This window comes from Eublepharis macularius, chromosome 11 (assembly GCF_028583425.1).
Source record: "Eublepharis macularius isolate TG4126 chromosome 11, MPM_Emac_v1.0, whole genome shotgun sequence".
NCBI lineage: Eukaryota > Metazoa > Chordata > Lepidosauria > Squamata > Eublepharidae > Eublepharis > Eublepharis macularius.
This window is the reverse complement of record NC_072800.1, coordinates 6,394,187-6,408,825: the sequence shown is the minus strand read 5'-3', so window position 1 is coordinate 6,408,825 and position 14,639 is coordinate 6,394,187. Positions and strand designations below refer to the sequence as shown.

At 44.3% G+C, this 14,639-nt stretch overlaps 1 protein-coding gene across 1 annotated transcript in view; it reads right to left on the bottom strand.

Annotated features, from left to right (window-relative positions):
• The window catches only part of FHOD3 (formin homology 2 domain containing 3), a 472,076-nt gene that overhangs the window by 140,303 nt on the left and 317,134 nt on the right, over window positions 1-14,639 (bottom strand). Inside the window, 1 exon segment of the mRNA XM_054990826.1 lies at window positions 4,941-5,300. Within this exon segment, the coding sequence (XP_054846801.1) occupies window positions 4,941-5,300 (360 nt within the window).

Below are 14,639 nucleotides of genomic sequence, written 5' to 3'. Positions count from 1 at the left end.
GGGAAAAAAAGGAATCCACATAACTAATAGAGATTGGAATGACTTCCATAATTCACTCCATGCTCCTTGCTAAAGCAGAGAGCCCACATTATGAGAGGCAAGGGTCCTATAACAAACCCTCTTCTCCTCACTGCAGTGCTTTGCTGCACGGCAGTGAGGGGGGTATTTTTACTGGCCCCCAGTTGCACAGCTGACCCAACCTTCCCTCCTGCGATGTGGACAAGCTCCAGCATGCTAGGAGAAACGTCTCCAATCCAACCAGCTGAAAGGGAAAAAAAATCAATCTCCTGGGTGGATGAGAAGGCATCAGGGTGGGGATGAAGGGACAGCTCCACACCCATAATCCAACACCCTTCAGATGCAGTGAGGGGGGAGAATTTGTTTTTATATACTTCTGGGTGGATTTGAGACATTCGCTCTGTGGATGCCGAGAAGTCTCTTGCATTGCAGGGGGAAGGTTTCCAGTTCACAGGAGGATTGATTTTAAACAATCCCCTCTAAACTGAACTGAAGGAATGCAGTAGGGGTGGAGTTTTTTTAAAAAGAGACCTCTCCCCTTTATTTGTTGTTGCAGTATGGTGGGGGGGGGGCCCTATTTCTTGGGTCCGTACATGCTGACTCCATCTGTAAGGACAGCGTGATCAGAGCTGCCTACACATGTTCACTGAGAGCAGAAATGGACAAGCAAGCCTGGACCATTTCAGATGAGAAATCAGGCATTACCTGTTCTAATGGGCACCAGTACTGCTCAGGCTACCTATCTATTTCTGGGCACAATTCAAAGTGCTGGCGCTGATCTAAAAGGCTTGAGGCCAAAGTAACTGAGAAATCACTTCTATCCATATTCTCCAGCCAGCCAGTTAAGATCTACCCCTGAAGTCCTGGTACCTGTGCCCTGCCATAAGAGGTGAGGCAGGGGGCTCCCAGGGACAGGGCATGTTCTATGGTGGCACCACTGGAATACTCCCCCCACCCCCACCCCCGGCTTGCCTGGAAACTACTTTATTGTCTTTTAGGCGCCAGGCCAAAATGTACCTTTTTACCCAGGCTTTTGAGGGTTTTCTCTTTCCAAATATGTTATGATCTGCTTCTGGTCTGAGGTCTGGTTAATGAAAAGTTTTATTCTGTTTTTTACATACCTGGGCTTATTTTAATGTTTTAATACTGATCATTTATTGTTTTACTTGTAAGCTGCCTCAGGTGGGACTCTGGGCAGACAGCATAGAAATCTCCTAAATAAATAAAATAATGGTTGTTGCGGATTTTCCGGGCTGTATAGCAGTGGTCTTGGCATTGTAGTTCCTGGCGTTTCGCCAGCAGCTGTGGCTGGCATCTTCAGAGGTGTAGCACCAAAAGACAGAGATCTCTCAGTGTCACAGTGTGGAAAAGGTGTTGGCAGGTCATTTATATCTACTCAGGAGGGGTGGGGTTGGGCTGAGTCATCCTGTAAGAGTTTCCCAGGGTGTGGAATGCTAATGGAGGGAGGCTTCACTGTATCCTGAGGAGGTTCTTTTGCATATGGATTGGTGCTTAATGTGCTAATCTTCTCTGCGGGGCTATTGTCGGGTATAGAGTGTTTTGTTAGCCTGGTGTTTTTCAGGACTGGAAACCATGCTCTATTCATTCTTAAAGTCTCTTCTTTCCTGTTGAAATTGTGCTTATGCTTATGAATTTCAATGGCTTCCCTGTGCAGTCTGACAAAGTAGTTGGAGGTGTTGTCAAGTATTTTAGTGTCCTGGAATAGGATACTGTGTCCTCTTTGAGTTAGGCTATGTTCAGCCACTGCTGATTTTTCAGAATGGCCAAGTCTGCAGTGTCTTTCATGTTCTTTTATTCTTGTCTGGATGCTACGCTTTGTGGTCCCGATGTAAACTTGTCCACAGCTGCAGGGTATACTCCTGCAGAGGTGAGGGGGTCTCTACTGTCTTTTGCTGAACGTAGCATCTGTTGTATTTTTCTGGTGGGTCTGAATACTGTTTGTAAGCCGTGCTTTTTCATAAGCTTTCCCATCTGATCAGTGATTCCTTTGATATATGGCAAAAACACTTTTCCTGTGGGAGACTGTTTTTCCTTAGTTGTTTGATTTATCCTTGGTTTATTTGCTCTTCTGATTTCATTTCTGGAGTAGCCATTTGCTTGAAGTGCATGGTTTAGATGATTAATTTCCTCATCGAGAAAGTACGGTTCACATATCCGTCTTGTACGGTCTACTAATGTTTTTATTATGCCTCTTTTCTGTCGAGGGTGGTGATTGGAGTTTTTGTGTAAGTACCGATCCGTGTGAGTTGGTTTCCTGTAGACCTTGTGACCTAACTGAAAGTCTGCTTTGCGGATGACCAAGGTATCTAGAAATGGAAGTTTACCCTCGGTTTCTTTCTCCATGGTGAATTGTATGTTCAGGTGGATATTGTTGAGGTGGTTTAAAAACTCCATCAATTCTTCCTCACCATGGCTCCAAATGATAAAGGTATCATTCACGAACCGGAACCAGACTGTAGGTTTGTGGGGTGCTGATTCTAGAGCTGTTTTTTCAAAATGTTCCATGTAGAAGTTTGCTATAACTGGGCTGAGAGGGCTTCCCATGGCCATCCCATCCATCTGTTCATAGAATTCGTTATCCCATTGGAAGTAACTGGTTGTCAGACAATGGTGGAATAAGGCTGTTACATCCTCTGGAAAAATCTGATTAATAAGTGCGATTGTGTCTTTTACAAGACTCTTGTACAGGATGGGAAACTCTTACAGGATGACTCAGCCCAACCCCACCCCTCCTGAGTAGATATAAATGACCTGGCAACATCTTTTCCACACTGTGACACTGAGAGATCTCTGTCTTTTGGTGCTACACCTCTGAAGATGCCAGCCACAGCTGCTGGCGAAACGTCAGGAACTACAATGCCAAGACCACGGCTATACAGCCCGGAAAATCCGCAACAACCATTGTTCTCCGGCTGTGAAAGCCTTTGACAAAATAAAATAATATTTCAAATTCTTCTGTCCATATAAACAAGTAGATCAGGGTTAGTCTAGCTTTCTTCCCAGACATGCTAACTTTTGAACACCCAAGAGTTTTAATATATAGGAGCATTCTAACAAACAACCCCATTAGAAGACTGGAATGGAGAAGTCAAACAAAAGCCAAACCGTGCAGTGATCCAGCCAATGGTCATCTCTAGACTGGTTTACTGTAACTCACTCTAAACGGGGCTGTCCTTAAGCCTGACCTGGAGATTACAGCTGGTCTCAAATGTAGCTGCTTGTTATTATAAGAGTACCAAGTGGGACTCATATAACACCTGTACTACACCAGCTGCATTGGTTGCCAGTGGAGTACCAGATCAGATTCAAGGTTCTGGTGTTAACCTACAAAGCCCTATGTGGACTGGGACCAGTGTATCTGCAGGACCGCCTCTCCCTATATATTCCCCGGAGGACGCTCTGATCAGGAGAGGAACAGCTGTTGGTGGTCCCGGGCCCCAGGGAGGCTTGCCTAGCCTCAAGCAGAGCCAGGGCCTTCTCGGTCCTGGCTCTGACCTGGTAGAACTCTCTGTCTATGGAGACCAGGGCTGAGCCAGGTTTGTTATTCTTTTGCCGGGCCTGTAAGACAGAGATGTTCCCCCATTCATATGGTTGAGGCTGGGCCAGGCTTCTGCTGGCCTGGTAGGAAAGGGAGAGAACAATTTGGACCCTCCCATCTAGGTTATCCACCATCCTGCTTCCACACTGGTTGAATTTAAATGTTTTAAATTGTTTAAATTGTTTGAATTTAAATGATTTAAATTGTTTTTATAGAAATATTTATTGTGGCTTTTAAATGACGTGATTCGCCCTGAGCCTGCTTGTGGGGAGGGCAGAATAAAAATCTAAAATAATACATAAATATCTTTTGTTGCTCTGGTCATGGTAACAAAGGCTCTCCACTGAAAAAGGCTGGAGCCAGTTGACTACTACTGGCAACATTTAACAACTGGTTTCTAAATCAGACAGAAGACGGACATGTTTCTGAAGCTGTTTCCAAATCATCATGGAAGCGTTTTCAAAACAAACACCACTCACTGAGAATTCAGTTAAGCGCGTCTGCTCTGCACCTATAAATGTAACATGATCCTACAGTAATTGAGATAATCTCAATCTCTTTCTTCTGCTTTCCTTTTAATTTTTCTTGTCTTGTTTAGATGGTGAGCTTGCTGCCAGGGTTTGCATTTTCAATATTTTTAAAAAATACTTGCAGTGTCTGTGTTTTGAGGTCAGTAATGTTTTTAACATTGGTATGCCTCCAGAGATCATATGAGAAATAACTAAGTATGTCAAACCTGACAGTTTATTTTTTCTTATAAAAATGTCTTTCCCCCTATTATTCAGTTTCTTTAAGGAGTCTTCCCTTGGTAGAAGACGCTCTCCTGAGCATCTTGCGTTATATACTTCCTCCAGGGGAATGTGTCTCCTGGATCTGTGGGATCCAATCCAATGTCTTTATTCCATCACTTAGGTAGGACATCAGGGTACACATTCTTAAAATATAAACATTATGTAGATTTAATCCAATGGAATGCCGGGGCGGGGGGCTGAGACCAATCACACTCCCATAGTGCAACTGGGCTGCCTCCATCCTACCTGATATTCTGGTACTAGATTTCACATTTTCACTTTGCAGATTCTGTGCCTGTGCTTCTTTTGCACAACAAAACTGCGGTGTGCAGACAGGGCCTAAGTGTCTTGGACTATACAAATGTAAAGTCCAAGATTCAATCCCACCTCCTTTTTTTCACAGAATTTTAACATCTGTGTAAGTACATCTTTGGAGATAAAGTGGGCCAAATATTGACAGGATAAATTGAAGGAAGACTCGACCTGTGTGCAAGATTAACACATATCAAATATTTCTTAAACAGTCTGATCCACTTATTTTGCAGATGTATGAAACTCTCAAGTAGTGCTACCTGTGTTCTCTTATCTTTTCGGTTTCTTTCTCTTTCCCAGCTGCAGAAGGCTGTTCAAGATCATAGGAGAAGAGGTGAAAAGGGCTATGAGGTACATAAGGTAATTTTTCAACAGCTGGAGAGGACTTTGGAGTAGCCGAGGAGGACGATGACTTTGGTGAACAGGTGACGGGTACAGATGAGAAAGGTGATGAGTGAAGAGAAAAATGGCATGAAGCAAGAGAATCAGGCACAGGGGATGAAGGGCTGCGGGAAGGACTCTCTACGGGAGGCCTCTCTTCTTGAGAAAGGACACTTGAGGTGGCTGAAGTCTCAGAACTCTCTGAACCATTTTCTGTCTCTTCCATTTTGGAGAGGCCACTGGAGAGAAGAGGCAAGTAAGAAGGAAAGGAAGGGCAGGGCAGGGCAGGGCAGAGGAGAAAAGGAGATTATTTTGGGAGCTATGAGGACAGGTCCCGATGAAAGCAAAGTACAAGAATTAACATAAGAACTGTATTTGACTTATTTGCTTACAGATTTCTGTGAGAGGTCGAGAGGGAAAGGACTCGTGGGAAGCTCTTCTACATGGAGCTCATGCCTACCTTTGCAGGTTTTTGTTTCTTTCCCCTTAAAACCAGTTCAGAAGGGATCCTGACTGCCAGAGTCTGCCCCGTAATACAGCTGGGTGGATTCTCCCGGGGGTGCATTCATCTCCCTGCAGAATTCAGCCCCAATGAAGAGTAACAACTGCAGGTTGTTGCAAACTATCTATCAGTGAAGACTCTGGGCTTCCCCGAGGCTCTTGGGGGACCTGCTAATTTGATGCCTAAAATATTTGGCGGCAACCCAACGTTACTGCTCCAGAAGACAATTCTCTGAGACATAGAAGCAGAGTATCAGTAATAAAATGCACGTGTTATTTGCTGTCAAGTTGCTTCTGATTTATAGCGACCCCATACATTAATAACCTCCAAACTACAAGTTGTAATTGTAGATTCTTTATTGTTACTTGCTATTTGTTATGTTTTTATTGTTATATTTAAAAAATGGAAAATTAATAAAAAATTTCAAAAAAATAACCTCCAAACAATCCTAACACTGACAGCCTTGCTCAGGTCTGGCAAACCGAAGACTGTGCCTTCCTTTATTGAGTCAAGCCATCTCATATTGTAGTATGTAGTATCATGGAATTCAAAAATATTAAATGCTTTTTGTTCAGCAAATTAAAAAAAATCAGACGCTGAGCAAGAGAGAAGCCCTGTTTAAATATTACAGAAAAGCAAAGTTAAATATTTCACCAATCTGTAAGAGTGTGCTTATTTTTTCATATATTTATTTGGCTTAAGGTGCCAGTGGCCAACACCTTGTAATATAAAATGAAACACTTAAGGAAAAATTGAAAGCTACGACGAGGATTACTGCGTGCATGCTCACAGTGGATATCGCATTCACACACACACACACACAAAGCAGATGCATGCTCCGGTGCCAAATTTCCTGTTCTACATTTCTAGTGACAACAGTGAAATAAACAAATATTTTTTCCTAAAGTATTAATGAGCATAATTGTTTAATTTAATATTGGGCTATCTGAATCAAGAGCTAGATTGATAGAGCTTTAAAAAAGAAAACTGGTATACAAAAGTTATATTGAGGATTAGGAAAAGGGTGCAGGCTTACCCTTGTTGCCTTCCTTGTCTCAACGGAAATTCATCAGTAGGTTGGCACAGCCTTTTTTTAAGAATTAAGGACACGGGTTTGTTTTAGGGTTGCCACCTCCAGGTTGGGAAATTCCTGGAGATTTGGGGGTGGAGCCTGGGGAGGGCAGGGTTTGGGGAGGGTCAGGACCTCTGCTGGGTATAATGCCACAGAGTGCCTCGTCCCAAGTAGCCATTTTCTCCAAAGGAACTACTGCCTGGGGCCCGGAGATCAGCTGTAATTCTGGAAGATATCCAGCTACCACCTGGAAGGTGGCAACTCTAGTTTGTTTAGAATTTTGAATTATATATCAGAAGAAACAGTATCTTGCTTCTCTCTTGCTTGCGTCAAATGTTTTGAAAATACATTGGAACAAGGAAATAATAGCTATCTTAATGAGTTGTTAGCTACTACAAGGAGTGAGGTGCTCCGTTCTTTCCCTCTGAAGTGAGTGGTTAGGAAGGGCTCAGTCCTGGTACCTGGCTTGGGCCTGCCTAGCAGCCTCTTCCTCCCCCTCATCCTCTGTATTAGGCTCTGTGATGGGTTGTTCCTCTTCTTTCTCTTCATACTCCTCCTCTCTGGTACCAAACCAAGGGGAAAGGAGCATGCAATTTGACGGAAAGACATAATATGGAAGAGAGAAATGAAATAAGAAGACATAATCAGAAACACTCAATAATAGGTGTGAGAGAAGAGGGGGTGGGCAGAAAAAGAGTTAAAGCAGCAATGCTTGGGTTACATCTACTACTAAACACAAGTTAGCTTACCACCTTTAAATGCAGAATTCAATGAAGCTGCCTTGGCTTCCACCAGACAATTTATAATGGCAATATTTTTTTCTCATGGTGTGACCTGCCTTTTTATTTCTGGCTTCTTTCTTCTGAAAGAACCTGTAGCCAACTCTATTTTGAACAAAGACCTCTTTGGAACTTAGAATCAGTCTTGCACCTTTCCTGGATTAAGATCTGGGATGAGGCTGTGTTCAAGTCTGTATTTTATCCGTAAGAAGCATGTATTTTATTTTTATGTCTTGCCTTTTGCAGAAGCCTTCAAGGTGGCTCACAGTCTTAGAAAATTCACAATAATTATATTAGTGTCCAGAGCTTCTCTTAGCAACAAAACCAACAAATAGCCATTACTAGGGCTCCACAACTAATTAAGCAGAACAAAGATTTTCTTTGGTGTCTGATGACCAACAGAAATGAGGGAGAGCAAACATCCAGGCAAGAGGATTCCATGCTCTTGATGCTGCTGCTGGAAAGAGCCTGTCCAATAGGACCACCCACCTCACCTTAGAGCAGGATATCCAACGTGGCGCTTGTGAACACTTTTCCTGCCGCCCATTGTTTTTAGAAATTGGGCGCGGCCAGGCGGGGCTCCATCCCAACAGGGCTTCTGATTGGCCACTGGAGATCACAGAATCACAGAGTTGGAAGGGGCCATACAGACATTCTAGTCCAATCCCCTGCCCAATTGGCTGTGCCGATTTTTAAAATTGTTTTGGCGGCAACTGCCACCACATCGCAAAGATATTCTCTGCACAACTGACAGTAAGCTGCTGTGTGTTTCCAAGGACTTTTTAAAAGCAGTAAGTTCACTTTTAAAAGCATCCTGTTAAACAGTGTTTTTAAACAGCTGGAAATGTCGAAGGGTTCCTGTTAGAGTCATTGCGTAGTTGCCCTCCCTGACATTTGGCAGTTGGCTCTGCCTCTCGTGGCAGTCATTTTGTACTAGTGTCCATCACCCTGTGTCAAAATTTCAAAGGCTTTTGCAGGCTTAAAAAAGGTTAGGGACCCTCCCCATAGATGGTGGGGGGAACAAACAACAGAGAAAGGTTTCCAGGGTGGTGAAGACTCACATGGGAAGGTGTGCCTCAGGCAGACATTTACCACTTATGACACCTTTTGGCATTTTTAGTACTGGAGGGTTTTTTAGGTTTTCAATGCCATGGAAATGTTTCACAATAAATTACTTTCACTCTGTACCTGGAATGTTTCATACTGCACCCTACCCTTTCCAGTGTTGCTTCATGATTTCCAGATTTGTACCCCCTGCCCCAACAATACGGGGTCTCTTTTCTCCATATATAATATGGCATTAGGGAAGCCTGAAACTTACACGGAGGCAATGGTACAAATGGTTGGATCAGAGAGGTAGCTGGGGTGTGCAGGGCTGCAGTTTAGTCTGGAAATAACTCTGCGTGGACCTCTCATCTCCCATGGTTTGCTAGCACTTTAGGCTGAAGACTAGAAAAAAGCCCTGCTATCTACCTTTCTGTGTGCAAAGCAGTTTTGGTGTGGATAGACATGCTATGTGGTAATTCTGGGCAGTTCAGCTTGGCCGGCAGTGTATGTGTGTGTGTGTGTGTGTGTTGCATTGCATTATATCTAATGACCTTATTGCCAGCAGCTGTAATAAGTAACATTGCTGTAGCAGCCATAGCATTTGCACCCCAAACCTCAGCTGCAAAATCTGTGGATGGGAGCAGATTTTAGAGTCTTTTCAGAAACCTTGATGGCATTTATCCAATTGTACTCTTGAAGTATGAGGAATGCAAACCTAACAGACATCTTTCTTTGGTTACAGGAAGGTGTCTTAGTGACAGGAAAAAATTAAAAGCCATTAAGTAAGAAGACCCGTCTCGTCTTTTTCCATGGTGAGTTTTCTCCAGCCTGGGCAGTTTGCAGTCATGCAAGGAAAGCTGCCAGCTCAGAGTCTCTTGACCAGTCTTCATTTTCTCTTATTGCATAAAATGCCTTTCCCTGCACATCTGGATTTGGATCACTGTCTGAGTTTGGATCACCGGCTAACGGTGCCTGATACCACCTTGAAGAGTTAAAAGAATTCCAGTGTTTTTTAAAACAATCTATTTAAATTAAATTAAAAAAGAATGTGCACTTAAGTTACAGTTTCGTTATAAATATTTGGTCTGGCTTAGCTGAATTTTGACATAGGTAAGCAACTCCTTGAAGCAAACTTTAAGTCATGAGGCAGTAACAATATTAACACATGGGCACACACCCATTCCCTATTCCCTGGGCCTCTACTTTTCTTTCATTCTCTCCCTCTTAACTGTCCTATTATGTTTGTCTTATGTACCGTCAAGTCTCTTCCAACTTATGGTAACCCTATGAAATAATGATAATCAAAACTTCATGCATCTGATGAAGAGAGCTGTGGTTCTCGAAAGCTTATGCTACAATAAAGTTGGTTGGTCTTAAAGGTACTACTGGACTCTACTATTCGTCAGAACTTCCTATCACTGACAGACTTGCTCAGTTCTTGCAAACGAAAGGGTGCAACATTGTTCAGTCAAGCCATCTCGTTTTAGGACTTCCTCTTTTCCTACTGCCTTCCACTTGTCCTAGCATTATTGACTTTTCCAGAGAATCTTGTCTTCTCATGACATGATCGAAGTATGATAGCCTCAGTTCTGTCATTTTATCTTCTAGGAAGAATTCAGGCTTGATTTGATCTAGAAACTGTCCTACTGGAGCGGGATATAAAATATGTAAGCTGTTTTCCCCTACCTTGTGCTACTTCATATACTACCGATTCTCCTGCAATAAACAGGTTGATTGTTGTGTGCTACGGCATTTCAACATCCCCACATTGTGTGTGTGTGTGTGCACGTACATGCATTGAATTGCATGGGTGGAGGTCAGTTAGGACCTAGTTAAAAGGGGTGGTGGTGGAGGAATGAATCACTGCATGAGGTGTCAAAATATACTCAACGTTAATAGCAGCTAAGAAAAGGAGGTATTAACAAGTCAACCTCCAACAGATTTTGAGATGAAGGAAGAATTCTACAAGTTACATCTAGATAGGACTACTGCAATGCACTCTACTTGGAGCTACCCTTGAAGACTGTTTGGAAGCTGCAGCTAGTGAAGAATGCTGTTGGGGCCAATGCAGAAGAATGCAGGTTGGGGCCAATTAGAGGGAGCAGTTACACTGGCTACCAATCTGCTACTGAGCACAGTTCAAGGTGCTGGTCTTGGCCTTTAAGCCCTACATGGCTTTGGACTAGGTAATCTGAAGCGCTGTCTTCTTCCATATGTTCCTGCTGAGGAACTGACATCACAGGGAGAGACTCTCTTGACTGTCCCATTAACTAAAGAAGCTTGTTTGGTGAGTAAACAAGAGAGGGTCTTTGAGGGGGGCGGCAATCCCATGATTATAGAACAGCATCCTCAGGGAGGTCTGCTTGGCCCCCTCATTGCTGATCTTCAGGAGTCAGCGGAAGATGTTTTTATTTAGGGCTGCTTTAAATTAACTTTGTGTTTAAGTTCATTGGCAATCCTAAACCGTGCCTTTAAACTTTTTTAACATTCATTTTATGATTGTTATTTTATTTGTATTGTAAGCTTCCTTGAGTTCCTGTGAGAAAGAAAGGTGGCAAATAAATATTTTAAATAAATAAATAAGTCTTGGGAGGGGGGGGGGTCTGTAGCACCCCAAAGGAGTTACTACTGGATGTCTTTATAGATTCAAAATGCCATTTTTACAGTAGAAGGTGGTGGTGGTGGAAAGTACCATCAAGTCATAGATGACTTACGGTGCCCCTTACTGAGGTTTTCAAGGCAGGAAATAGACAGAGGTGGTTTGCCATTGCCTGCCTCTGCAACCTTGGTCTTCGCTGGAGATCTCCCATCCAATTATTAACCAAGGCTGACCCTGCTTAGCTTCTGAGATATGACAAAATCGGGCCTGCCTGAGCTATCCAGGTCAGGGCTAACTGAGTATACTGAGGTGGGATTGCCACATCAGAACAGAACCTCTGAACTCATCCCCAGAAAGACCTCCATGTAGTCCTTCCATCTCATGCAAATGCATCACCCAAACAAAAGTTATCACACCATCTAGAGGAGCTTCAACCACAATCAAAGCCCAGAGCCAAGCCAGAAACGCCTTCCATGCACAGCAATGACAGCCAACATCAGTACTCACACAAGTGATGCTCTAAGCTCATCCTCAAATGCACTGCCAGCCTCCACATCACTCTGCAAGTCTGGGGGGGTCTCAGGCTCAGATCCTCTGAAGAGCCAGCCAATAAAAGGTGGCAGGAAAGACATATGAGTACAAGAGCAAAAGGAAAATGCTGTGTGGCATACAACCGTCCTCGACAGCTGCAGCATGGACTAGGAAAGCCCCTTTGTGCTCACGGGGCACTTAAAGCATCTTCTTTTAGATAAGGAATACATCTCCTCAAACATTAAAAGAAATGGAAAAAAGACAATTGCAGAAATCTTCAAAGAGCACTTTGAATATTCCTCATAAAAGGAAGGACAGTTCAGAAGGTGGAATGAAGATTCCCGCTGCCAAAAGACACACCCTGCTTACCACGTGAAACAACTTTGACAACAGATCAAGATCATGTCCAATGGATCATTTCAGATATTTTTAGCTAGCCTTGGCATCTTCAGACGGAAAAAAGTCTGACAAGATGGTATGGCAGGTATATATATATATATAGGTGGGTGGGTAGACCTCACCTCACTCGCAGACACACCCTTTCCACCCAGGTAGGTAAAGGCCAGGAATCCATTGCCATATGCAACCTGTTTAGCCTCCACTACAGCAGGCAGAGAGAATTTGAAAAACTGATTACACAGCACAAAGAACATCCGTTGGGATGAATTAATAAAAAAATATTGCAATTTAATACAGAATAAGAACAAGTAAGACCATGTATGATAAAATGAATGCAGAATTTTGTGGGGACAGTAGAGGGATAAAATGGATGCAGAATTTTGTGGGGACAGCAGAGGGAAACTTTATGGACAAAAAACGTTACATTTAAAAAGTTAAATGTTAAAAGAAAATTAGTATAATGTTTTTGTGATGGTGTATTACACTGAAAGATACAGAAAAAGTGGATAAAAATTATAAGGGAAAAGGTTGGAATTGTAAAGAACATGACGGTACCTTTTACCATATATGGTGGTAGGGATGTGCGCTTCAGGTATCCAATTGAGAAAAATGCCCAAATTGGACCCGATCCATAAAGATTCGGAAACCCTGAATCAAAGCTTCCCGAAGTGATTCGGATTGCTTCGGGAAGCTTCAGGGCCCTTAAATTTAAAGGGCTCCCTCCCACCACCCCATTTACCTGGGCATTCCCTGCAGCCTTCCATGCCGCCCAGCTGGCCGCCATAGTGGCAGAGGCGCCAGCTACGGTCTTCCTTGCCGCCCTCATGGCTGCTGTGGCAGTGGAGGCAGCGCGGGCAGTGGAGGAACTCTCTATGGCCTTCTCTGCCACCTAGCTGGCCTTGGCAGCAGTGGAGGTGCCGGCTCCGGCCTTCCCCGCTGCCCTGCTGGTCTCTCCAATCTTTCTTGGCCAGGTAAGTGGGGTGGGGTGCGGGTGGCGGGGGAGACAGGGGAACCAAATGGGAGGGGGGTGGGGGGCTGGGAGACAGCTTCCCCCCTCACTTCAGTATGCTCCGAATCTTTATGGAGTATACAAAAGCGATTTAAATACCTGAAGCCTCCTTACTTTTTACCAGAAACCCCCTATTTCTTAAATCACTCCATTCATTTGGTCATATTCAATTTCTACACATACATACACAGCCCAGTTGTTTACCTCAAGAACACCTTTGCTTTCGGGTTTGAATTGCACCACTGATCCAACACTTATGGCGAGGTTAGGTGACTAGATCCCACCTCACACTCACAGACACATAAGCTTTTCACACTCCCTGCCACCCAGGCAGGTAAAGGCAGGGAGTCCACTGCCATACACCACCTGTCTAGCCCCCACTTAGGGTTGCCAAGTCCCGCCATCTCCTGGTGGGTGGGAGATGGGAGGCTCAGCACCTACCTACTATTCTCTAGTCGTGTGTGTGCAAAGTGTGTGCACGCTCCCAGCTCATGCGATGACTCACTTCCGGAAGTGACATCATTGTGTGGGCCGCAGGCCCCGATTTGGCCCAGATTGTGGCATGCAGGAGCATTGCTGCGCTCTGCAGCAGCCTGATCCGGGCTGATTCGGGCCCAATCTGGGCCAAATTGAGCTGAATTGGGCCCGGATTGGGCTGCTGTGGTGCGTGGGAGCATGCTGCACTGCCCGGGGGGGGGGGTACTGCACAGGTTGCGAGTGCACCCCGGGAGGTGCGTTCCCCCCCCCTGCTGGCCAGGTAAGCAGGGGCAGAGGGTGGGAGCAGGGGATTTCCCACCCCCAGCAGGGGACTGGCAACCCTACCTCCACTACAGTAGGCAGAGAGCCCTGACCCAGCTCCTCACAGGGTCCTCTTCCACAAGCTCCACCAGATAGGCAGCCAGTTCCCTTCATGTACCTCCCCTCATCCAGCTACAGCCCAGGGCTATTGGGGAAAAGGAAACTCAATATACGCTGCCAATGCACTAGACCCTTTCCACATGACTAGAGTGTTTGTGTGTGTGTCTTAATTCCCCTCAGAGACTTCAGACCAGCCAGGGTTAAACCAAACAAAAATAAACTTTATTTACACAAAGGAACATAAGAGTGAGTGAATTTTAAACTAATAAACATACTGGGGTTAAAAGGTTTCAAAATAAAAGAACAGATTAGCAGCCAGATAACTTTCTGCTGCCTCTCTTAGCAGTGTCTCAAACCCTTCTCTCAGTTTCTCAAAAGTCTCTTTTCCCCCAAATGGACTCTAACTCTGACTGGCCCAGGCATTCCACCGACTCCCACTGGCTGCCTGTCAAGAGTGGCGGAGCTGGGGCCAGTCCTGTCCATCACAGATGGATACAAAACCCACCTCCCTGAAGTATGCATTTCTGTTTCACACAAACTCATTTACAGGCAAAGATGGGGGATCACTTGGCACGTGTCTGAAAGCTTGAATTAACAGAGTCTGATCCTTATATGGTGCAAGAAAAGAAATCAAAGGATTTGATTGGAGAAGCAAGTGCAGTGTGCTCCCAAATCAGTCGTTTTCTTTGGGACATGAGCAAGTTTTCAGAGACAAACAACAATTGATGCCTTTCCAATGACAACTTTAACAAAGGCAATCTCTTTGAAAAAGGTTGGCCTTT